General features: G+C 42.4%; 1 protein-coding gene across 2 annotated transcripts in view; it reads left to right on the forward strand.

The window, feature by feature from the left end:
• The window catches only part of MYO19 (myosin XIX), a 343,753-nt gene that overhangs the window by 42,007 nt on the left and 274,888 nt on the right, over positions 1-26,858 (forward strand). For both annotated transcript variants that reach the window (XR_010786633.1, XM_066578554.1), the window contains exons 5-6: positions 13,603-13,735; positions 24,196-24,265. Coding sequence is in view for 1 of the 2 variants with exons in the window: in XM_066578554.1 (XP_066434651.1) it covers positions 13,603-13,735; positions 24,196-24,265 (203 nt within the window). In the remaining variant the exon portion in view is untranslated. The remainder of the gene's footprint in view (positions 1-13,602; positions 13,736-24,195; positions 24,266-26,858) is intronic.

Consider the following 26,858-nt stretch of genomic DNA (forward strand, 5'->3'; position numbering starts at 1 on the left):
GATGGCATAACGTTTCTCAGAGGGAGACAGTTTCCGGCTTAAAAACATCACTGGATGCTCTTCTCTATTCACTTCCTGCGACATGACTGCCCCTAGTCCTACATCTGATGCATCAGTCTGCACTATAAATTCTTTTGTGAAATCTGGTGCTACCAAAACGGGCTGCTGACACAGCATACGTTTTAGGGTTTGGAAAGCCTGTTCTGCCTCTGATGACCACTGAGCCATCACTGACTGTTTTCCTTTGGTTAGCTCTGTTAAGGGGGCTGCTATTGTGGCAAAATTAGGAACAAAGCACCTGTAATATCCCACTATCCCCAAGAATGCTCTCACTTGCTTTTTTAACGGACAGGGCCAATCTTGTATGGCTTCCACTTTGTTGATTTGAGGTTTGATCAATCCCCTTCCCACTATGTAGCCGAGGTATTTGACTTCCTCCATTCCAATGGCACATTTTTGGGGGTTAATTGTAAACCCAGCCCTTCTAAGGAAATCTAGTACACCCTGTACTTTCCCTAGGTGACTCTCCCAATCTTGACTAAATATGACAATATCGTCAAGGTATGCCGCTGCATACTTCCTGTGGGGATGTAATATTCTGTCTATTGCCCTCTGAAATGCCGCTTGAGCGCCTTTTAACCCGAAAGGCATCCTTACATATTGGAAACAGCCTTCAGGAGTGGAAAAAGTTGCTTTTTCCCTTGCCTCGGCTGACAGGGGGATTTGCCAGTACCCTTTTGTTAAATCCAGGGTAGTTATGTATCTGGCTGGCCCTAGCCTCTCGATCAGCTCATCTACTCTTGGCATCGGGTAGGCATCTGATTTTGAGACTTTATTTAATTTTCTATAGTCATTACAGAACCTCCATTCTCCTGAGGGTTTTGACACTAGCACAATTGGACTTGACCACCCACTTTTTGACTCCTCGATTACCCCCAGGTCCAGCATTTTCTTAACTTCCTAGGATACTATCACTCTGCGGGCCTCTGGAATCCTATAAGGTTTTACATTGACTATTTTGTGGGGGTCTGTAATAATTTCATGTTTAATTATGTTAGTGTGTCCAGGTAAATCTGTAAACAGATCCGTATTCCGCTGTAGGAACGCTCTACACTGCTGTTTTTGGGGTTTTGACAGGGTTTCTGCTACTGTCACGTCATGGATGCTACTGCTTGTTTCCAACACCAGGCAAGGCGAGGTCAGGGAGTCTCGCTCTTTCCAGGATTTTAATAAATTCACCTGATACAACTGTATGGGCTTTCTTTTTTTCTGGCTGGTGGACTTTGTAGTTTACTTCCCCAACCTTTTCCACAATCTCATACGGACCTTACCACTTGGCGAGGAACTTGCGCTCTACTGTGGGCACCAGAACTAACACCCTGTCCCCTGGACTGAACTGTCTGATTTTTGCTGACCTGTTTATACACCCTGGCTTGTCTTTCTTGTGCCCTGAGGAGGTGTTCTCTCACCAGCAGCAATACGTTGGCTATCCTTTCCTGCATTTTTACCAGATGCTCAATGACACTTCTATGTGGCGTAACTTCATTCTCCCAGGTTTCCTTGGCGATGTCATGCAATCCACGGGGTTGCCGGGCATATAGTAACTTAAAGGGCGAGAACCCCGTGGAGGCTTGAGGTACTTCTCTAATAGAGAACATCAGGTAGGGCAAGAAACAGTCCCAATCGCGACCATCCTACTCTACTACTTTTTTAAACATGTTTTTTTAAAGTTTTGTTGAATCTTTCTACCAGCCCATTGGTCTGTGGGTGGTAGACAGAAGTACGCAATTGCTTCATCTGCTAGAGTTTACACAGTTCCTTCATAATCTTGGACATAAAAGGTGTTCCCTGATCAGTCAATATATCTTTAGGAAGACCAACCTGGGAAAACATGTGGAACAATTCTTTTTTCAATGCTTTTGGATGAGGTGTTTCATAGCAGAACCGCCTCTGGATATCTGGTTGCGTAATCTACAATTACCAGTATATACTGATGACCCCTAGCACTTTTTACTAGGGGCCCCACAATATCCATTGCAATCTGTTCAAAGGGTACTTCAACTATCGGCAAAGGTACCAATGGGCTTTTAAATTGAGGAACAGGTGCGGTCACCTGGCAAACAGGACAGGACTGGCAAAACGACGTTATCTCACGAATGCATCCTCGCCAAAAGAACCTTTTGTAGGATGCGCTCCTGTGTCTTATCTGCTTCCAGGTGACCCCCCCCCCCAATATATGTGTGTGAGCCATATCCAAAACTCTGCGTCTATAGCAACGAGGTACCAGCAGTTGTTTCACTACCTCACCTCGTACTTGTGTTACTCGGTACAATAATATATTATACATTTGAAAGCGGGGGAAGCGCCCCTCAGCCCCCACATTTTGGGGAGTACCATTTACCACCGAAACATTTTCAAATGCATTTTTCAATGTGGGATCAGTGATTTGGGCCGACCGAAAGTCACTCGGAGCCACCTCCAGATCAAGCACCTGTGGTTCTGGGACTTCGTCATTACCCACAGTCATACCTGCAAAGGAAAAGTTATTGGTACCAGCAGAATTGACCATCAGAGAGTCCAATGTACCATTATTGAGTCCTGTAGTATCCACACGATTTCCCGGGTTTTACATCTTCATCCACAGGTCCCAAAACAAGGGAAAGTCTCTCCCAATAATCACAGGGTGGAGAAATTTTCCCATCACCCCAACCTGTTGCTGACAAGTCCCAGAGTCTGTGGTTATCGATACCTGGGCCACTGGGGTACTCTCTGGTATCCTCATGGATGCACACCACCCCCAACCTCTCTTCAGGGGTGAGCACGTGCAGTAGGGAAGCACCTATCATGGGAGGAGGCAGGACTGGGCAGCGCTTAGCTTCACCCCCTCCCATTGCAAAGAGCGAGCAGGGAGAAGAGCGGAGGGAGGGGGTTTAGCAGCCAGACTGCTAACTCCCCCGCACCTCCGTCCGCTGTCATGGGCTCCCATAGGAGTCCATGTAGCGGCCGACATATTTTGGCCCAAAAGATAGTTCCAGGACTATCTTTTGGGCCTTACGTTAAAGCACCTGGTGCTATATTGGCCGGCGGGGCGCTTTTGCATCAGGAGAATATGGCCATGTGATCTGATGCATTGGAATCCAATACATCAGATCACTGCGTATATCAGCCTGCCGTGAAAACGGATGTCCGATATATGCTCGGTGGAAAGAAGCCTTAGGGCCCATTTACACTGAAAGAGCAGGATACTGCAGATAGTTCCGAGAGCAGCAGCTGCTTTGTATATGCAAACAGCTGCTTTGTTCTCTGAGTTTTCAGCTGGTATGTGATATGAGGGTGTATATATATATGTGTGTGTGTGTGTGTGTGTGTGTGTGTGTGTGTGTGTGTGTGTGTGTGTATATGGCAAACTGATATACACAGTGATCTGTTGTATTGGATTCCAATACGTGTGTGTGTGCGCGCGCGTGTATATATGTGTGTGTGATATATACACTAGCTGATATACCCGGCTTCGCCCGAGTTAATTTGGTACTGGTGTTTATGTGGTGTTCACACAGAAAATCTTATGAAGTCGTGGTTACTTTAGAGATACCGGAAAAACATATGTTCACCATTTTGCATAGTTCTCTGCGTTACCCAGGAAACAACATGTGGAGGCAACCATGCGACGCTTCCTTTATATAAAATGACATCAGGAAGTGAGAGAATTAGATTCCGTACGTAAAATTTGGACGCTAATTCTTTTGCGCGTAGAATTGAATAATCGAGTTGGGACCTATGAAGTTTTTCTATTTATGACATATTCAATTCTCGTGCCAAATTTCACGTTTCTATGACACCGGAAAGTGAGAAAATTGCATTACGTACGTAAAATTTGGACGCTAGTTCTTTTGCGCATAGAATTAAATAATTGAGTAGGGACCCATTAGCTTTTCCTACTTATGACGTAATCAATGCTCGTGCCAAATTTCACGTTTCTATGACACCAAAAAGTGAGAAAATTACATTCCGTACGTAAAATTTGGACGCTAATTCTTTTGTGCATAGAATTGAATAATCGAGTTGGGACCCATTAGCTTTTCCTATTCATGACATAATCAATGCTCGTGCCAAATTTTAAGTTTCTATGACATTGGGAAGCGAGAGAATTAGATTATGTACATAAAATTTCGACGCCAATTCTTTTGCGCTAGAATTGAATAATCGAGTTGGGACCCAATTACTTTTCCTATTTTGGACATAATCTATGCTTGTGCCAAATTTCATGTTTCTACGACATCGAGAAGTTGGAGAACTTTTGGCGAGTCAGTCAGTGAGTCAGTCAGTCAGTCAGTGAATGTGTCAGTGAGAGCTTTCGTCTTTATATATATACACACACACACACACACACACACTCATTGTCCGTAACATCCTCCCCTAGTGGGAGTGTGTGTGTGTTTAAAAAACGTCAGATATACGCTCGTTAGGGCCCATTTACACTGAAAGATGATCACTCAAACGACACTTAGTGACTGTTTTAAGTGATCATCTTTGCATAACACATAAGTAGCTAATTAGCTACTTAAAGAATTACATGCAGGCTGAGCAGGATACCACAGATAGCTCCAAGAACAGCAGTTGCTTTGTGTATGCAAACAGCTGCTTTTATCTCGGAGCTTTCAGCTGGTATTCCGCTGAGCTGATGGCTCCGACAACAGCAGGAGCCCTGACAGCTGCTTTGTTCTCAGAGCTTTCAACACGTATCCTGCTGAGAAGTCCCAGCGGGATTCCAGCTCAAAGAATGCTAACAGCGCCGCCCGCTGAGAAAATCAGTGTGCGGCGATGACAAGAGTCATCGCTGATTTTTAGCTTGCTAGAAATCAGCGATGAACGAATAGTGCGCGAACAGCGCACGATGCCCCCGCATTTAGACACAACAATTATTGCTTAAAAGATGGCTTTCAAGTGAATTTTGAGTGATAATTGTTGTGTCTAAAGCGGTCTTTACATGTTTTTTACAGCTTATATAGAGAAATGATTGTGCTTATAAAAGTATGCTGTCAGTGTGCATCAGGAAGCATCGCCGAGCAGAGGGGTTGTGCTGACTGCAAAGAGGAGGTAAGCATATGCTTTGAGGGGTCTTTAATTACTGGGGCTACTGAGGAAGTTATTATTACTGAGGGGGTTAATATTACTGTGGGGTTAATATTACTGAGGGGGTTAATATTACTGGGGCTAATATTACTGATAGGGTTAATATTACTGAGGCTAAAATTGCTACTGAGGGAGTTAATACTACTGGGGCTAATATTCGTACTGGGGGTTAATATTACTGGGGCTAATATTACTGATAGGGTTAATATTACTGAGGCTAAAATTGCTACTGAGGGAGTTAATACTACTGGGGCTAATATTCGTACTGGGGGTTAATACTACTGGGCCTAATGAGGGGGTAATACTGCTGGGGCCTAATATTGCTACTGAGTTGGTATATACTACTGGGGCTGCACTAGGGGTCACCTATTACTACTGGGGCTAGAATAGGGGTCAGCTTTTACCACTGGGGCCAATATAGGGGTAACTTATTACTACTGGTGCCAATATAGGGGTCACCTATAACTACTGGGGCCACAATAGGGGTCACTGTTACTACTGGGGCCACCAATATATGCGATCAGTATTACTACTGGGGCCAATATAGGGGTCACCTATTACTACTGGGGCCAATATAGGGGTCACCTAATACTACTGGGGCCACAATATGGGGTCGCTATTACTATTGGGCCCAATATAGGAGAAACGCTTACTACTGGGGCCACCAATATAGGGGGTCACTATTACTACTGGGGCCACTATAGGAGTAACTATTTCTACACGTGGCAGATTTGCTGCAGAATTTATAGTAGCTGTAGCAGCAAAGTGGCTGAGATTTTAAAAATCATCCACACGCTGTGGAAAAAATCCACAAAACCCGTGTGGATATTTACATGTGGTGTGGGATTTAATTCTGCAGGATATTAATTTTAAATATAATGTATATCAATAGCCTATCCAGTGCTCCGGCATTCCTCCCTGTATTTTTTTTAAGCGGCCCTTTCTTTTTTATAACGATGAAAGAAAAAATATGTTGTGATAAGCCAAGCCCCTAACCCCTCCCCTGACCACACCTTGGGGCTCCACGAGAAACTTTTGCTTCAAAAAGGGCTTCATGGCTGAACAAGTTTGGGAACCACTGCTTTAGAGGAACCGAGGAATAAAATATGTATACACATAGAGGAGCATTAGATTCTCCTCAGGCTGCATGTACCAATGTCCATCTGCAGAATGTGCCACCCCTCCCACTCTCCTCACTTAGGAGCTAAAGAGGGCTCGTGTAAAATTTCACACTTGTAAAATTCCAGGAAGTTACATTACATATGGGTGCACTTTTTTTTGCAATTAGCATTGAATAACTGAGTTGTGACCCCTTTACTTTTACTGTTTAGGACCTAAAGAATGATCGTGCCAAATTTTATGCATGTACAACATTGGGAAGTTACATTACATAGGGGTGCACTTACTTTTGCAATTAGCATTGAATTATCGAGTTAGATTAGATTATGTACATTACATAGGGGTGCCAATACTTTTGCACTTAGCATTGAATAATCATTGTGACCCCTTTACTTTTCCTTTGTAGGATCTAAAGAATGATTGTGCCGCATTTCATGTTTGTACGACACCGTGAAGTTAGAGAATTAGATTACATTATATAGGTGGGCCAATACTTTTGCAATTAGCAGTGAGTAGCGGAGTTGTGACCCATTTACTTTTTCTATATAGGATCTAAATAATAATTGTGCCAAATTTAATGTTTGTATGACATCGGTAAGTTAGAGAATTAGATTAAGTACATTACAAGTACAGGTATAGGTACCCACAATTTCTTTTTACTTCGTCCTCTCCATGAGTGCATATACATACCTATTCTAATTGAATTTCACTCCCATCATGGAGGGGGGGGGGGGCTTGTTTTCTGTTGTACATGCTGCTCTCCATCATCGGTGGATTGCAAGAGGATTTAAGAAAAACTACTAGAAATCCAATCAAGGCGCTGCTCTTATTTATTTGAAAGTAGAGAATTAGATTGGGTACGTTACATAGGGGTGCCAATACTTTTGCAATTAGCATTGAATAATTAAGTTGTGTGACCACTTTACTTTTCGTATTTAGGACCTAAAAATTGGTTATGCCAAATTAATGTTTGTACGACATCGGAAAGTTAAAGAATTGGATTAGGTACATTATATAGGTGTGCCAATACTTAACAATTATCAGAGAATAATGGAGTTGTGACCCCTTTAGTTTTACGATATAGGACCTACATAATAGTCGTGCAAAATTTCATGTTTGTACGACATCGGGAAGTTAGTGAATTACATTAAATACATTACATAGGGGTGCCAATACTTTTGCAATTAGCATTGATTAATCGACTTGTGACCCCTTTACTTTATTTAGGACCTATGTGGTAACTGGTTGAGTCAGACGTTGAGGGCTTTCACCTGTATGTGTGTGTATAATATTATATATATATATATATATATACACAGACTCATTGCCTATATATACTTCTTCTAAGGTAGGGATGTTACTGACTACTGACTATATATACTTCTATGGGGATGTTACTGATAATGACTGTATATGACGCACATATACAGTCATTGTCAGTAACATCCCTCCCCTAGAAGGAGTATATACGAGCAATGCGTGTGTAATATATATATATATATATATATATATACTAGCTGATATACCCGCCTTCGCCTGAGTTAATTTGGTACTGGTGTTTATCTGGTGTTCACACGGAAAATCTAATGAAGTCGTGGTTACTTTAGAGATACTGGAAAAACATATGTTCACCATTTTGCATGGTTCTTTGCGTTACCCAGGAAACACCACGTAGAGGTAACCATGCGACGTTTCCTTTATATAAAATGACATCAGGAAGTGAGAAAATTAGATTACGTACGTACAATTTGGGCGCAAATTCTTTTACACTTAGAATTGAATAATCAAGTTGGAACCCATTAACTTTTCCTATTTATAACATAATCAATGCTCTTGCCAAATTTCAAGTTTCTGACATCAGAAGGTGAGTAAATTATATTACGTCCGTAAAATTTGGATGCTAATTCTTTTGCGCTTAGAATTGAATAATACAGTTGGGACCCCTTTACTTTTCCTATTTTAGACATAATCAATTCTCGTGCCAAATTTCATGTTTCTATGACATCGGGAAGTGAGAGAATTCGATTCCGCACAGAAAATTTGGACGCAAATTCTTTTGCACTTAGAATTCAATAATCGAGCTGGGACCTATTAACGTTTCCTATTTATAACATAATCAATGCTCTTGCCAAATTTCAAGTTTCTATGACATCGGGAAGTGAGAAAATTAGATTACATATGTAAAATTTGGACGCTAATTCTTTTGCGCTTAGAATTGAATAATCGAGTTGGGACCCATTAACTTTTCCTATTTATGACATAATCAATGCTCGTGCCAAATTTCAAGTGAGAGAATTAGATTACGTACGTAAAATTCAGACGCTAATTTTTTTGCACTTAGAATTGAATAATCGATTTAGGACCCATTAAATTTTCCTAGTTATGACATAATCAATGCTCATGCCAAATTTCAAGTTTCTATGACATCGGGAAGTGAAAGAATTAGATTACATACGTAAAACTTGGACGCTAATTCTTTTGCGCTAGAATTGAATAATTGAGTTGGGCCCCTTTACTTTTCGTACTTTGGACATAATCAATGCTCGTGCCAAATTTCATGTTTCTATGATACAGGGAAGTGAGAGAATTTTATTCCGTCCAGAAAATTTGCACGCAAATTCTTTTGCTCTTAGAATTGAATAATCGAGTTGGGACCCATTAACTTTTCCTATTTATGACATATTCTATGCTCGTGCCAAATTTCAACTTTCTATGACATCGGGAAGCGAGAGAATTAGATTCTGTATGTAAAATTTGAACGCTATTTCTTTTGCGCTAGAATTAAATAATCGAGTTGGGACCCCTTTACCTTTCCTATTTTGGAGATAATCTATGCTTTTGCCAAATTTTATTTTTCTATGACATCGGGAAGTGAGAGAATTAGATTACGTAGTAAAATTTGGACGCTAGTTCTTTTGCGTGAGAATTGAATAATCGAGTTGGGACCTCTATACTTTTCCTGTTTTGGACATAATCTATGCTTGTGCCATATTTCATGTTTTTACGCCAAATTTCAAGTTTTTATGACATCGGGAAGTGAGAGAATTAAATTCTGTACGTAAAATTTGGACGCTAGTTCTTTTGCGCTAGAATTGAATAAACGAGGTCGGACCTCTTTACTTTTCCTATTTTGGACATAATCTATGCTTTTGCCATATTTCATGTTTCTACGACATTGGGAAGTTGGAGAATTAGTGGAGAGTCAGTCAGTGAGTGAGTCAGTGAGGGCTTTCGTCTTTAGATAGATAGATAGATAGAAAAACAACCACACACTCATTGCCAGTACCATCATCCCCCTAGAAGTCGTCAGAGGGATGAAGCGTCCTATATATGATATATATACAAGATATGATTCGGGCGGGCATGGAGGCCCTGGTGCCCTGTTGTATTGCCTCTAGTTTAGATACAAGATGTGATACAAGTGGGCATGGAGGCTCTAGTACCCTGTTGTACGCCTCTATCTTGATACAAGATGTGATATGGGTTGGCATGGAGGATCTAGTACCCTGTGGTACGCCACTATCTTGGATACAAGATGTGATACGGGTGGAAATGGAGGCTGTAGTACCCTGTTGTACGCCTCTAGCTTGGATACAAGATGTAACACTGGTGGGCATGGAGGCTCTAATACCCTGTTGTACCGCCTCTAGCTTGGATGCAGTATGTGATTCAGGTGGGCATTGAGGCTGTAGTACCCTGTTGTACACCTCTATCTTGGATACAAGATGTGATACGGGTGGGCACGGAGGCTCTAGCACCCTGTTGTACCACGACTAGCCTGGATACAAGATGTGCTACAGGTGGCCATGGAGGATCTACTACTCTGCTGTACCGCCTCTAGCTTGGGTTGGCATGGAGGCTCTAGTAGCCTGTTGCACTGCCTTTAGCTTGAATACAAGATGTGATACAGAAGGGTATGCAGTCCCTAGTACCCTGTTGTACCGCCACTAGCTTGGATACAAGATGTCCTATAGGCAGGCATGGAGGCTCTAGTACCGTGTTGTACGGCCTCTAGCTTGGATACAAGATGTGATACCGAAGGGCATACAGTCTCTACTACCCTGTTGTACCACCACTAGCTTGGATACAAGATGTGATACAAGTGGGCATGGAGGCTCTAATACAATGTTGTACCACCTCTAGCTTGGATACAAGATGTGACACCAGGTGGGCATGGAGGCTATAGTACCCTGTTGTACGCCTCTAGCTTGGATACAAGATGTGACATGGGTGGGCATGGAGACTCTAGTACCCTGTTGTACCTCCTCTAGCTTGGATATAAGATATGATACGGGCAAGCATGGAGGCTCTAGTACCCTGTTGTACCACCTTCAACTTGGATACAAGATGTGACATGGGTTGGCATATAGGCTCTAGTACCCTGTAGTACCGCCTTTAGCTTCGATAAAAGATGTGATACAGGCAGGCATTGAGGCTCTAGTAACCTGTTATATGCCTATATCTTGGATACAAGATGTGATACGGCTGGGCATGCAGGCTCTCCACATTTGCTATAACTAGGCCTCTAGATTATGCAAACTCAACTTTCAAAATTGGCAACCCAGATATTCCCATGCATGTTCTATTGGTTATAGAGGCAAAACATGTGACAGCAGGATGACTTATACCGACCATCAAATGAGATAGACCCCCAGACATCACACCAGCAGTCGGGGCAGGATTGGCACACTCATCCCGAGGTCATAGAAATCATAGAAATGTAGAGTTGGAAGGGACCTCCAGGGTCATCGGGTCCAACCCCCTGCTCAATGCAGGATTTACTAAATCATCCCAGGTCTCCAGACACAAACACGGCTGTGGTTAGTGGCAAAACTAAACCTGGAATTGTCAATACAGACAACCCAGTTCCACTCCGTAGCATTCAGTTTCATCGTTCTCGACACCACTGCAAACGGAGGCGATGATGAATGGGTGTCAGGGCAGTACCAAAGAGACTAAATGTCCTTTAGTCAAGCACCTGGAAATGGTTCTGACAAAGAGGGCCTGTAATGAAGGCACCATCTGTTTCTGGATGGCGGACCACAAAACAGTTGAAGCTGCTCGTGCTTGTCGGACAATCAAATGATTATCTCTACTAGTGGTCTGTGGAGGGCGACCTGAGCCTAATTGCCTTATGTCTGTGCCCTAACACATCTACTGGTCCCAACACCTCCTAACAGTCTGGTCAGAACAGTCCAGGGGGTGGACAATTTATCGATGCGACCATCCAGCTTCTCACATTCCAAAGAACAATAAGAAGGACAGATCAAGAGAAATGGATGAGGAGGGTTTATGTGACAGAAACATAAGGAAAAAGAGAAACACAAAATGGGGGGTTGAGAGGACATGAGAAAGCCAATAAACCAATTCCCCACTATCTTTAAAATTTATCCAACAGCCCCAGCCATCTCAGATATTCATGAAATTTAGTAGGTTGGAAGACCACATTAAGTGACTAACAGATGTAAATAATAATAATAATCATAATCTTTATTTGTATAGCGCCAACTTATTCCGCAGCGCTTAAAACTTTAGGCCTCAGTGATACATGGTCTTCATATAGCTGGGTTGAGCAAAAATGTGAAATTTAGTCTTACCCAATTGACAAAAAATAAACTGTGCTTCCTCTTATGGTAGTATTTAATCTTGGCCTGTTCTAAAGCTAATGGAGAACACTTTTCATTAAAAACTGCTTTATAATTGAATATTACATTCTTCATTTGACCTTGAATATAAAAGAGTGCACTTTCATTTTTGTGCATGGAGGTAGGTTAGTGGAATAAAACATGTAATACAGGTAAATGCAATATCCCCTTAGTGCAAGTCTCATTTTCTGATGGCTTTGGGAACAGGAGTAAGAAAAAAAGTAGTTTTCCCATCATATAGATATACTTCACAACCAACATGCCCTTCCTGGTTGATGCTTACCAATCTATGTGACTGCTGCAGCCAAGCAATGGCTGTAGAATGTCACTGCTATGGGACAACCATGGTAATTTAAACTTAAAAAAACCAAAAACTTGCATCTGGCAAGTTCAGACTTGTCTGATAGTCTCTCTCTTTTCAGTCTGCCTGAAGTTTTCTTGTTGTGACATAGTGGCACCAGGAACTAGCACCTGGCCAGATGCAAACAGTGATAATGCTATAAAGTGTGTGACAATGGGGAAAGAAGTATATTAACCCTTTCCAATCCACTGTCTGACCTGTAAAGACATTATGATTTAAGGATGTAGAGCTCCAATGTTGGAAGACATCTGTCGGGGGTTCTCTTACTGTATATTGCCAGCCTCTCTGCTGTCGGAGCCTATCCAGCGTGTCACCTCATGCAGTACTGGCTTTAGTCAGCATATAGCGCTGTTGTATAACAGCAGAAAAAGAGTAAGCCCCCTAGGAAAACCAGGATACAAATTGGATTGGAAAGGGTTAGACTCATCACTGCAACCCATTTTATTAACATTTTTATTTTTTTTTTAAATTGTGGTCCATTAACTTCAAAACGCACCTAAGATGAAAGTTTTGTCATAACTAGAAGCATAGTTATGATTTTTTTTTTACTGTGTAAACATAAGTTTTAAATTTTTTCTCAAGTTAGCAATCTTGCTGTATGAATGCCGTGTACCACTGAGGGCTGAAATGTTAGGGAATTCCGTATTCCTGCACCATTCATGAACCAGGGAGCCCCTGGCCGAACCGCGCCACATTTACTATAATGGGGGTCTGTTCAATTCCCGGTGAGCAGACCAGCATTGTGCTGGAATTTATAGGACGAAATAGCACTGAAAAGTCATCCACAAACTAAAGCCATCACTTTGGTGCATATACTTCAACTAACCATGAAGTGCATGTATTTTATCTCTACTTTTACTGTAGTAAAATATAACTTTAAAAAGATAGGGTATTAGAAGATTGTTCAATCTTGAGAAAGATGATTTATTCTATTTCTTTGTGACGTGTGAATAAGCAGTGCGTATGGGAAGACGTGTAACAAGCAGTTGACTCGTGCTACATCATGAGGTACTAGGAAGTAAGGAGAGGGAAAGAAAGAATATTATGAAGAGTTCTTTGGAGAGCCCAAATTGTGACATGTCCAGTAAACTATATGAGAAGAGTTGTCTGTGTAATATAGCAATGAACTTGATACAGAGATCTAGCAAGGCAAATAGGTGAAAAACTAAAATGATGCAACTGACAGAAATACGCAGTTATTTGTGGTTCTTTTAAGCATGCTTAATTGCACTTTTCTTTGTTTTTCCTGGAATATGCCTTTAAATGTAATAGCTACCTTTTGAAGTTTGTTTTAAGACTATTATGAAGTGAAATTTCTGCAATGTTCCTATTTTCTTTTAATAGACCTGGACAACTCGGTGCTTAATGAACTTTTATGCGGCAATTGCACCTGCTACCATGTTACAAGGATCCAACAAGACTGTGGAAAGCATAGAGCGTAGAGTCCTTGACTCAAATCCTGTTTTGGAGGCATTCGGTAAACAAAAACTTCCATTTATGTTGAATGTGTATTCAAATTTTACAGGATATCAAGTAAGAATGATTATGGATAGTAATAATATACTGGGGTGTTACTCCAGATAAGTAAAAAATAGAGGGTCTGCTCAACATATGGTGGTGAAAAATCTAGTTCCCAGACAACCTAAAAACATTGCAAATAAGAAACCAGCTTAAAAAATTCCACGTAAGAGACGTGTTTCAGCTAAAATAGCCTTTATCCAAGCTCATTGAACAGCAAACAAACAGGGTTTAAAAAGCATGTAAAACACTCGCATGATAAAAACGTCACTTCCTTCCTCCAAATTAGCAAGAGGAATGCCTTGCAGCTGATATGAGAGAGACACACAGTTTGATTTAACTTGCAGATCATACCTTCAATGCTACTGATACCTATTGGTAAATATTAGAGATGAGCGAACGTACTCGTCCGAGCTTGATGCTCGGGCGAATATTAGGGTGTTCGGGATGTTCGTTATTCGTAACGAACACCACACGATGTTCGGATGTTCGGGTTACTTTAACTTTCTTCCCTGAGAAATCATTTCTATATGCGCTCAATGGGGCCGGCGGCAGCAGCGCCAACCCCATTGAGAACATATAGAAGACAAATCCTTCTTCTCTGCCACAGCTGTAACAGCTGTGACAGAGAAGAACGATGTTTGCCCATTGAATTCAATGGAACCGGCAATACAGCCGACTCCACTGAATGCAATGGGCTGCCGGCGATCGCGGGATGAATTGTCGGAAAGGGGTTAAATATATAAGCCCTTTCCTGCAATTCATCCAGAAATGTGTAAAAATAAAAAATATATATATACTCACCTGGTGCCGACAGACGGAGTTCAGCGCGGCAGGCTGCAGTTCTCCTGAACTGCTCTGAACAGCTGTTAGTAGTATTCAAGTATTCAGCAGCCGGGGATTTAAAATCCCCGCCTGCTGAATAAGATGCCTCTGAATGGTCACAGCCTGACCAATCAGAGGCCAGCCCTCACTCACACCCATTCATGAATTCATGAATGGGTGAGTGAGGGCTGCCTCTGATTGGCTCAGGGGCAGGAGAGCTGCCCCTGAGCCAATCAGAGGCAGCCCTCACTCACCCATTCATGAATTCATGAATGGGTGTGTGAGGGCTGGCCTCTGATTGGTCAGGCTGTGACCATTCAGAGGCATCTTATTCAGCAGGCGGGGATTTTAAATCCCCGGCTGCTGAATACTACTCACAGCTGTTCAGAGCAGTTCAGGAGAACTGCAGCCTGCCGCGCTGAACTCCGTCTGTCGGCACCAGGTGAGTATATATATATTTTTTATTTTTACACATTTCTGGATGAATTGCAGGAAAGGGCTTATATATTTAACCCCTTTCCGACAATTCATCCCGCGATCGCCGGCAGCCCATTGCATTCAGTGGAGTCGGCTGTATTGACGGCTCCATTGAATTCAATGGGCTAACATCGTTCTTCTCTGCCACAGCTGTTACAGCTGTGGCAGAGGAGAACTTGCTGTGTCCTTCCCATCATTTTATTGAATTGCCAAGATTTTCACACATGAAAACCTTAGCGAGCATCGGCGAAATACAAAAATGTTCCGGTCGCCCATTGACTTCAATGGGGTTCGTTATTCGAAACGAACACCCGAACATCGCGGGAAGTTCGTTTCGAATAACGCGAACCCGAACATTTTGGTGTTCGCTCATCTTTAGTAAATATTCCTCCATCTGCCTAAGTTGATGTGTCGCTAGAGAACAATTCATTTGTGGAGTAGATATAGCCTGCATTTGTGTATTACTTTATGTATACAGTGATGGAAAGCAAATGCATCAATAAGCAGAATACTTAGCAACTACATGCATTATATATGGAAAATTAAAAAAAACAGACAAAAAACAAGCATAACATGCACCACGAGTCTGTATAGGTACCTAAATATACCCAAATTTTGACAGACTGACAAGATAGCTTGTGACTGAATGTATGTTATATTATTCAGCAATCCACTTATGTAATAAAGGGGAAAAAAAAGAATATATAATATTTACAAAAAGCATAAACTAATGAATATACATCAAATCCAATCGATAATTGAGACCTTCAGGAAACCGAGTGCCCAATTCCAGAATCCAAAATGCCTCGGTCGCATTATTTATTTTTAATCTACCATACCGCCTCTTTTTTTTAAAAAAAATCGTTTTATTTATTGGTAGACAATTTGTGAAATACAGAATGAAGAGAAGTTTTGTTCGGTACATGGTAATGTGGATATGATCAAAGTTATAATCAGGTTAATACAAATTTTTTTGTTACTGTATTTCTTGAGTTACTTGGTTATTCATTTGTAACAATAAACTTTTAAACTTTTTTAAAAACAATAAAATACTGTTCTTCCTTATTCTGAATCCTGATGAGAGAAAGTTACAAGTTTTCAAGCGCTTGTCAGTGGGAGGGGTGAGTGCAAGGGGGTGAGGAGAGAGAGGAGGGGGTTGGTGTGAATTAGGCTTAGGGTTCAATCGATAAGCAGAGTAGAGTGGGAGTCCATCCAAGCCCCCCATACCTTTTGGAATTTTTCGGGCAGCCTCTATTTTGATATGATTTTTTCATATGAGGCTACAGTATTTACAGTTTGGATCCAGTGTGGGACTGAGGGGGGTTCTGTCGCCATCCATTTTATGGCTATCTCTTTACGGACCAGAAATAGCGTCTTTTCAAGAAAGACGCGAGTGTAGTATGGCCACACCTCCTCCTCCAGTAGGCCAAACAGCGCCACTTTAGGGTCCAAGTCGATGGATAGTGGGGGCCGTAAAAGTGAGTTCATGAGGTCCGTCACTTTTGACCAAAACTCATTAACGAGAGGGCATTCCCAAATTAAGTGCCAGAAATCTGCCTCTCTGGCAGGAATCTGAGGAGGTATTATGCATTTTACGTAGACGGTTGGGAGTAAGGTAGGCTTGATGTATAATGTATAGTTGAGTTAATTTATTGTTTACGGCCGGTGACACTGACAGATGGGATTCAGAGATGTCTTGTCACTCTTCAGGTGTGAGGGATGGGATGGCAAGTTTCCATTTGTCAAATGTTGGGAGTGGATTGAGATCTATTTTAGCTGAAAGGAGGTGTGTGTATAGGGCCGATATTAGGCCTTTGGGCCCTTGGGGTTTGAGGATGCCAATTGTGGGGAATTTGGATATACGGATCGAGGTGGGTGGGAATTGAGAGTTCAGTGCGTGTCTTAGTTGGAAAAATCTAAATAGTTAGAGGTGCGGGGCCTGCAGGTTATCGCGCAGTTGCGTGAATGTGGGGAGTGTTTCGTCTATGTATATATCTTTTAGTGTGTGTGATAGAGGGTGATGGAGTCGCCAGAGATCAACCCATCCGACTCTTTCGATTAGCTGTCTCAAAGGGGAGTTTAAGGTGGGAGTGGCTTTAAGGGATACATGGAATTTGTCTTTAGTGGGGTCCATTACCATATTGAACCATACCGCCTCTTTTTATTAACAACTTTCTGCATGCCACAGAACATAAAAGAATCCAACACACCCTCATGGACGTCCACAAAATGCTTAGTTGTGCCTAAAGATCCTGAGTTACCTAAGTTTGTATTTCTTACATGTTTCCCTACTCTGACCTTCAATTTTCTGGATGTGCAGCCTACATACATTGGCTCACAGTGCATGCATACTACCACATACACCACATTTTTGGTGTTGCAATTGATGTAACTCTGAATCTCCTAGGTCTTCTTAACTATGTACCTGTAAGAAACAACCGGTACCCGACATTCAGGGGCCCTTACAGTGTCCCGCGATAAGATCGCAGAACGCTGTGCAGTTGCTAGGCAGCCGGGAGCCTTCTGAAAGGCCCCAGGGCTGCCAATGCAGAGTGCCTATCAAGCGCATGGCTTGATAGGCGCTCTGCATAGGCAGCCCTATGGCCTTTCCGAAGGCCCTCAGTTGCCTAGCAACCACACAGTGTCCCGTAATCTGACCGGACACTCTTCGGTCAGGCTTGATAAAAGCCTGCCCGGTCCCTGCACAGTATGATGTAACGCCGTAGCATTGCATCATAATGTGCAGAACAGATTGTTTGCATCTTGCGAAGTTCGTAACTCAAACTTTCACAAGTTGGGGACTATCTGTATATTCATTAGTTTATGCTTTTTGTAAATATATATATATCCCCCCCCCCCTCCCTTCATTACACAAGTAGATTGCTGAATAATATCACATACATGCAGTTACAGCTATCTTGTCAGTCTGTCTAAATTTGGTGATTCACATTTAGGTACCTATACAGACTGGAGGTGCAGGTTATGCAGTTTTTTTTGTTTTGTTTTTCCATATATAATGCGTGTAGTTGCTAAGTATTCTGCTTATTAATGCATTTGCTTTCCATCACTGTATACATAAAGTAATATACGAATGCAGGCTATATCTACTGCAAAAATTAATTGTTTTCTAGGAAAACACCAACCTAGGCAGATGAAGGAATATTCACCACTAGGTGTCAGTACTATTGAAGGTATGATCTGCAAGTTCAATCAAACTGTGTGTCTCTCTGATATCAGCTGCAAGGCATTCCTCTTGCTAATTTGGAGGAAGGAAGTGATGTTTTTATCATGCTAGTGTTTTAGATGCTTTTTAAACCCTGTTTGCTGTTCAATGAGCTTGGATAAAGGCTCTTTTTAGCTGAAACCCATTGCTTGCATGGAATTTTTAAATCTGGTTTCTTATTTGCAATGTTTTTAAGTTGTCTGTACACCTTCACGTGCTTTTGAATAAATTTGAACTAGATTTTTTTTCACCAGCATACGTTGAGCAGACCTTCTATTTTTCAATTGCCTTATTTAATGTTGGGCTGAAGGAGTGCCGGCCAGATGGGACCTCTGTTTGCTGTGGATACATTTTAATCAGAAGTCTTGCTGGAGCTAGTGAGTTGCTTTCTTGGTTTTGTTACTCCAGATAGTAGCCAATTTTCCTCAATTTGGAGGGAAAAAAATTATTTCAAACTCCTAATACAGCACTGCTTGCTATAATTCAGTTTGTTGTCCAATAATATCATTACATGAGTATTCTGGACACAGACTGACATCTTAAAATCTAATGTACATCATCACTATAAGCCATACTGTAATTGATTTCCTGTACCTGGTCTAACTACTTTCTTCATTTTCTATGTCATGTGACCCTCAATCTGAAAAATATCGCCACTTCCTCTGACATCTTGTACACATTTTACCACTTGCTCTCCTGAAATCAATCATTGAAATCAATGGGAGCTGTGCCTGCAGTTACAAGCACTGGCCACTACACGGAGGTCGGCGCGGAGGCTTTCACTCCAACCTCTGTGTTATTACTGCACTGACAGCATGCGCCTGCACAGCTGATCGCTCAGGGTCCCGAGTGACGGATCCCAGATGATCAATTATTGATGACCTATCCTGATAGGTCAACAATAGTATTTTCCTGGAAACCCCTTTAACTCATCCATGGAAGAAATGGGAGGCAGAATAACCATCTAGAAAACAAAATGGGTGAAATGACGAGCTCACATAATGACCTGATAGATGATTACTACAGGCTAGTGGAGAAGCTTGAGGCAGTAAAAAGTCAAATGGCTGATTTAGAAGACCAAAATCACTGCAACAACATTAAAATAGGAGGAATAACTGGGACGGTGCAACCAACAGCACTCAAATATTATGTGCAACATCTAATCAAAGCCCTACTTCTTGAAACCTCACAGGAGGAACGCATTGTGGATAGAGTGCATAGGCTGCTACGATCGAAGGCGATTGCAGAAAACTTCCCTAGGAACATGATGGTGTGCATTAATTTTTACCACACAAAGTACATTTTAATGTATACGTCCAAAAAGCTGAAAGCTCTCCCACACCCTTATGAGAACGTCAAGCTATTTTAGTATAACAAGTGGGGCACGTCAAGACTACCTACTGTCACCTAGTTTATTCATTCTGACATTGGAACCCTATATAAGAACCCATAGTCATATAAGAGGAATACCGGTGTCCTGTAGGCAGCATAAAATAAGATTATTTGCGGATGACCTTAAGTCATGCACTCGACTCTTTAAGAGAAGTATCCACCTTATTAGACAACTTCGGAAGGGTCTCCTATTATAAGGTAAACTCCAATAAATCTCAAATCCTAGCAATTAATACACCCAAAAGCCTTAAAGAGATTATTAAGCAGGAGTTTCCTTTATGTGGGATGACTTTGGGATCCCATATTTGGGGATAAAACTTTCTTGTTCGCTGGCAAAGTGCCAGATTGGAACCTAGACCCACTAATCATCTCCATACAAAAAGAGCTGAGAAGTTCTATGAACACAGAACCTTCCTGGTTAGGCAGAATTGTTTTGTACAAGATGATACTACCCAAAATTCTCTATATCTATTGTACAAAGATAGTTCCCATTCTCTCAAAATTAATAACTTTACTCCAGAAACAGTTACTAAATTTTATTTGGAATGGTAGACCGCTAAGGGTTGCAGCAAAAATTATATGCCCCAAGAAGGAGAGGAGGTATGGGAGTGCCAAATATTTTAGCAAATTATACCTAGAGATGAGCGAGCATACTCGCTAAGGACAATTACTTGATCAAGCATTGTCCTTAGCGAGTATCTTCCCGCTCGGAAGAAAAGGTTCGGCTGCCGGTGCGGGTGACAGGTGAGTTGCGGCCATGAGCAGGGGGGCGGGGGGGGGGGGGGGGGAGAGAGGGACAGAGAGATCTCCTCTCCGTTCCACCCCACCCGCCGCTCCCCGCCCGCCACCAGCAGCCGAATCCTTGCTCCCGAGCGGGAAGGTACTCGCTAAGGACAATGCTCGATCGAGCAATTGCCCTTAGCGAGTATGCTCGCTCATCTCTAATTATAACGCCATTCTAATTTAACAAGCCAAGTACTAGAATTCATACCTGAAAGATATCAGCTGCCCAAACTTGGAACAACAACTTGCAGGAGGTGCACCCTTTACAAGCATTGCTTCTGACGTACACTTGGTCCCCATTACTTTCTTTACTAGAAAACCTTACAATAAAGCCTTGGTTTTGGCTTGGCTCCAACTCTTGTGACTCGTTTAGGATTCTCTCCCAAAAAAAGAGGTCCACCTACCACCTACCAATTGAGAACCTGGAGGTTATCATTAGCGACTTGAAACTCTGACCCTGGAGAAGTAGAGGGATTAGATACATCAAGGATATGATTTCCGTAAATAACATTAAAAGTTTAGAAAATCTAAGAGAAGAGTGTGATATTCCAAGCTCAGACGTGTTCCAATATCTGGGAATAAAAAGCTTCATGGTTTGCCACACTTTATTTGAAGCCTCAATGCCAACCGCCTTATATACCTTTATATTTAATTCCCTTCCTATCAAAACACCCCTGAAATTTATTTATGATCTATATTTTGGAGGGAACAAGGAGGAAGAAAAGAAATACAAAAAAAGCTCATATATTAAATTGTGAAAGGGATCTTAAACGAAAATTCACCCTGATCCAATGGACAAAAGCTTTTTTAGGAGCCCAAAGAGACTAATCTTGTGCCAACTTATTGGAAGTCTACTTTAAGGTGGTCACAATATAGTATTCTCCCAATAGACTGACGAGACTCTTTCCCAGAACTAAAGAGACATGTTGGAGGGACTGTAATGCACCTGGCTCCCTAATGCATATTTTCTGGGAATGTAAGGAAATTACCCCTTTATGGCAAGGGGTCTCTCTCTCCAGCGCTTGCGTCTCTCTCTTTCTCGGCGGCGCTTGCGTCTCTCTCTTTCTCGGCGGCGCTTGCGTCTCTCTCTCTCTCGCCGGCGCTTGCGTCTCTCTCTCTCTCGCCGGCGCTTGCGTCTCTCTCTCTCTCGCCGGCGCTTGCGTCTCTCTCTTGCCGGCGCTTGCGTCTCTCTCTCTCGCCGGCGCTTGCGTCTCTCTCTCTCGCCGGCGCTTGCGTCTCTCTCTCTCGCCGGCGCTTGCGTCTCTCTCTCTCTCTCTCGCTGGCGCTTGCGTCTCTCTCTCGCCGGCGCTTGCGTCTCTCTCTCGCCGGCGCTTGCGTCTCTCTCTCGCCGGCGCTTGCGTCTCTCTCTCGCCGGCGCTTGCGTCTCTCTCTCGCCGGCGCTTGCGTCTCTCTCTCGCCGGCGCTTGTGTCTCTCTCTCTCTCTCTCGCCGGCGCTTGTGTCTCTCTCTCTCTCTCTCGCCGGCGCTTGTGTCTCTCTCTCTCTCTCGCCGGCGCTTGCGTCTCTCTCTCTCTCTCTCTCGCTGGCGCTTGCGTCTCTCTCTCTGGCACTTCAGCCACCAGGAACATTCATAGTCTCACAACATTGTCCAATGGGTCACTCAATGTACCTACCTCAAATTGTAGGATTTTATGGCAGTGGGGAGAGTCTAAGGAATCGAATGACACCAAAACCATCCTCCTAAGGTGAGAAAACGTGCTCTAAGAGTGATGCAAGAAAGAGCATGTAGGCGTATTTATATTAAATTATATGGGTACGGGGGTTTAGTATTAGTATGTTATTTTGTTATTTAGAATTTATTTGTACATGTCTAAAAAGTGTGAAAAGTGTCTTGGGTAACAAAGGGGCAAGATGTGTTAAAGTCAGCAATATCTTTGTAAGGCTGATTTCAGATGAACTTATAAAAACATGTCTAATATGGATCCAAATTATGGTCGCGTTTCAAAAGAGATTACGTTTGTATGTCCTCAATCTTTCATCCATATTTTCCGCCATGTTTTAATTATTTACTATTGGACAAATTCTGATCTGTATTTGTCCAATGGAAAAGAATACAAAATCGAAGCAAATGTGCCAAAAAATATAGCAGCATTTTAAAATAATGTCTGCTAAAAATATGGCCATGTGATCAGTATATAGATTTACATTAGCTTCGTATTATGCTCCCCTTAAGGGCTCAGTCACAGGGGCGTTTTTCTGCACGTAAAAAAGATCGCACTAAATAGAACCAATGCTTTTCAATGGCAGCGGTCATATGTGTGAATTTTACATGCGGTAACATGTCTGCGGTGAAAATTATAGGACACTGTTTTTGAAATCGCAGGTAACTACAGCATCAGTGTTTTTTGATTGTGAAACTCCTGGATGCTGTCACATCCAGGGTTTTCACCTTGTGCTCAATGGGGCAGTGGCAGCAGCGCTGACCCATAGGGAACAGCTGTCATTCAATAGCTGAGAGCTGCCTCTGATTGGTCACAGTGCTCAGCCAATCAGTGGCAGCCCTTTCAGATTCAATCAATTTTATTGAATTTTCAAAAAAAACAATCTCGATGCAGTACATCAAACAGGAAGACATATTGCTGTCCAATTTGGAAAATTAACCATCACATTGGCATAGCATCTAGAACTAGCAAATATATAATTTTCTGCATCTCGAGTAATGCAAAAGTGAATATAAACAAGAATAGCTAACTAGGTAGGAAGGGAAGGGGAGGAAAGAGTAGGGAAGCTGGGTTTAGGGATGGGGGGATCTAGGGAAATGAGGTGAGCTCGCCAAATGTCGTTGACCTCTTATGAATCAAGTTGACCTGACTCCAACCAAGATTTGAAAGGGTCCGAAGCTCTCATCAAGATCTAAGGGCTCCACAGGTCGTGGACGCCAAGTCGCTCCTGTTTGTTCTTGGCTCCCTCTTCCTCATATCTCATGAGCATATCCTATTTCTCCGTTCATAATATTCTTGAAGTAGGCGATGTAGTGAGGCGGCCCTTTCAGCAGGCGGGGATTTTAAATCCCGGCCTGCTGAAAGCTCTTCATTACAGTGCAAGAGAAGACATGGTTGGACATGTCTGTGCCCCAGCAGCTGCAGAGAGGTGAGTATATATATATTTTTTATTTTTCACACATTTTAGGGATGATTTTCAGGGAAGGGCTTCTATTTGAATGGGAAAGAATTTCTTTATCTCCGCAGGAAGTTCCATTGTTACTGGACACTGTACAAGTGTTCAAGGACAAGGAGACTCTCCGCAGAGATGAAGAAATCCGCTACTACAGCTGTGGCAAAGGATCGCAATGTTCTCTGTATGTCAATGGGGCCGCCGCTGCTGCCGCTGGTCCCATTGACCAAAGGTGAAACCCCCGGATGTGACAGCATCCAGAGGTTTCACATCCAAGGAATGTGAAAGCTGCAGCAGGGGATAGCGGGCAGCGCTCTTTTTGAGCGGAAAAACGCGTCCAGGTCTGGTTTTTCCTGTGTGCCGCCTGCTTCGGTCCCGCAAATTTTTGAACGCAATTTTTCGAACAAAAATTTGCGCGTCAAAACGCCAGTGTGACTGAGCCCTAACATGGGCCTAATACAGAGAAAAAATACGCTCATCTGAAAGCGGCCTAATAATTACATTTCATAAAATGTCCTACTGGTCATAAGATTCTGTAGCCATGAAAAGTTTATTACTCACGACTGTAAAACTTCCTTCCATCAAGGTAATGCCTGCACTTTAAGGAACAATAATAGCAGCCGATTTGGAAAATATATTCAGCTTCAGCTAAACAGGTAAATCAACCACCTATGTCACAAGTCGAACTACTGATCCACAGGACATGATGTAAAAAGGATCATTTTAGACTTTAGGATTTTTTTACATCTCATTTTCATTCCCCGTCTATTTCACGGTCTGCACAGGCATAAGCCAAATATGTTCTTTTTCTTTTTAAATGCTGTTCATCCAATTATAGAGTATACATTTATTCTTGCAGCTTCGTAGATGCATGAAAACCGGTTTTGTAAAGTTGAGGGTTATTTATGACATTTTAAAGGGTATTTAAGAGATATCTATATTGTGGGGAATATACCAAAATGTGAAAATTTATTTACTGTTGCTTATAGTGCTACTAGCTTGTTACCAACAACTTCGTCCACATGGAATTTGTATTTTTTTATCTAATCTATGTTTTGCTGTATATTGAAACATAAAAAGTTGACATAGTGAATGGAATGTAACTGCAATCAACTATGTAAGCACAGTTCTGTATGTTTTTGGTCTTGCCATCCTTTGCTAGGATATAAAGGTTTTGTGGGCTGTATACATGTGAGCGCGCCACATACAGTTCTCCTTGAGAAAAACATGTTTTTTCTAAATGTACACCTGCTACCATAAAAGCTCCTGCTCACGGCCAGATATTTGCTGCGGAATCTGCAGTTGGCGTCCGCACCACGAATTTGCAGCAAATACTACCCATTGCTTACTATGGAGATCCGCTGCTTCCTCCACATGAGCGGAAATCGGTTGCAATTTCTGTCCACGGAGGAAACATTGCAGCATCCTCCATTTTTGTGTGAATTTTGCACGGATGGCTTCCATTGAAGTCAATGGAAGCCATCCGATCCACGGCCCATCTACAATGAACATTGTGGAAAGGTCGCAGATTCCACGTCGTCACCTAGCGACGGCACTGGAGAGAAAAAAATCTGTACTGTGCATGTCCATCCGGGTCCATCCACAGTACAGATTCTCCGGCAACAGAGCAGGTATGCGTGGACCCCGCTGCTGGCATAGTTGGATTCTGCATGGGGAATCCATCTCTGCAGTGTACAGGGAGCCTAAGTGTTTGACCCTGAGCCTTATTGATCATCTTTGCAAATGCTATTTTTACAGGGAATAGCAGCCTTTTTAATTGAAAAGGCAAATCTATCGGTATTATCGGAATGTGTAGAATTAAAATATTGCTGAGGTAAAATAAAAGCAGTGTTGTGATTGGTTACTATGGGCAACACATTTTTTTACATTTTTTTTTTAATCTCAATCCATGTAATGTGTGTTTTTCATTCAAGTTTTAATCCTTGTTAGCTTAACAATCGCATATGTGCCGCAATAACGTCTGCCGGCTTGGGGAGGCCTAGCTAATGATGTGCACCCCCTTCCTCTCTGCCTCAACGGCGGAGCAGAGGTGCACCTGCACTTCACCAAATAAATCTGTCTTGTCACGCTCCCTAGAGAACGCTATACATTTTCAGGATAAAACGTAGCCTATGTCCTTCCTCAGGATGCAAGCTATCTCTCTGCCAAATTTCATCGAAAGCACTTCAGTGGTTATCCGTGAAAAGGTAATAAACAGATAGTTACTTTTGCATTTATAATTAGTATGGCTACAGCTAATGTGCTGTGTAGAGATTTTCACCATTCTCAGGACACCCTGTGCCCAATTGGGTTCTTAGGCCTGATGTTCACGGCATAAATTGTTTTTCAAAATCCCCGCCCCATAGGTAATCATTGGGCACCCGCAGGTAATTACGCACACACGGGAAAAAAACTGCAGCATGCTCCATTTTTCTGCGGTTTTCCCACAAGGACAGCGTCCGGATCCATGGCACGTTCGCAGCTGTCACTGTGTCCGTGCTGCGGACCCCGGGAAAGCAGGAGTTAAAAGAAAAAGGAAGGCATGGCGCATGCGCGCTGCATGCCACTAGTGTCCCGAGTGCATCCGCCGTGCAGAAGAAAGAAGATCCGGCCGCGATGGAGGAGAGTTCCACAGCGTCTGGACAGGTGAGTAAAATGAATTTTTTGGCCTCATGTCTGTGGGCCAGGTGGAATCCATTGCGTGAATCTGCACGGGGAAACCATACGGGCCCTGCGCACTGGGACCTGTGTTGTAGAAGGCTGTGCATGTGGGAGGAACCTGCAATACCTTTTCACAAGTAAACGTCAGTTATGTGTGTATGTTAACAATGACAAATAATGTTTTAAAAGAATTTTCAGCATTTTCTACAGCAAAAAAAAGCCACAACGAATTTGCACCAAACTCTGAGTAAAAATTTGTGCATTCACTGCGGAATTCATTCCTTTAGTTGAAGCTGAATTCCACGATGAATCCATACCAGAATCCACATCACACATCTACACCCAAAGGTGCACATTTTATCAGAGATCTATTTTCCAATGAGCAGAGGACCTCCACATAGATGCAGACACTCAGGAAGATCTTCCCAAATATCTTGGTTTTCTAGATGACTAGTCTCGATGGAGTGAAAATTTCCATAGGGGTGCAAATAGATGTCAGGCAAAGAACTACTAGGAGAAGCATGACACAAGAAGTATTGTAGAAAAGGCTTGGGACTTAGGGGTAGCCTTTCCACATCTACCAGTAGG

Source organism: Eleutherodactylus coqui, chromosome 1, assembly GCF_035609145.1.
Source record: "Eleutherodactylus coqui strain aEleCoq1 chromosome 1, aEleCoq1.hap1, whole genome shotgun sequence".
NCBI lineage: Eukaryota > Metazoa > Chordata > Amphibia > Anura > Eleutherodactylidae > Eleutherodactylus > Eleutherodactylus coqui.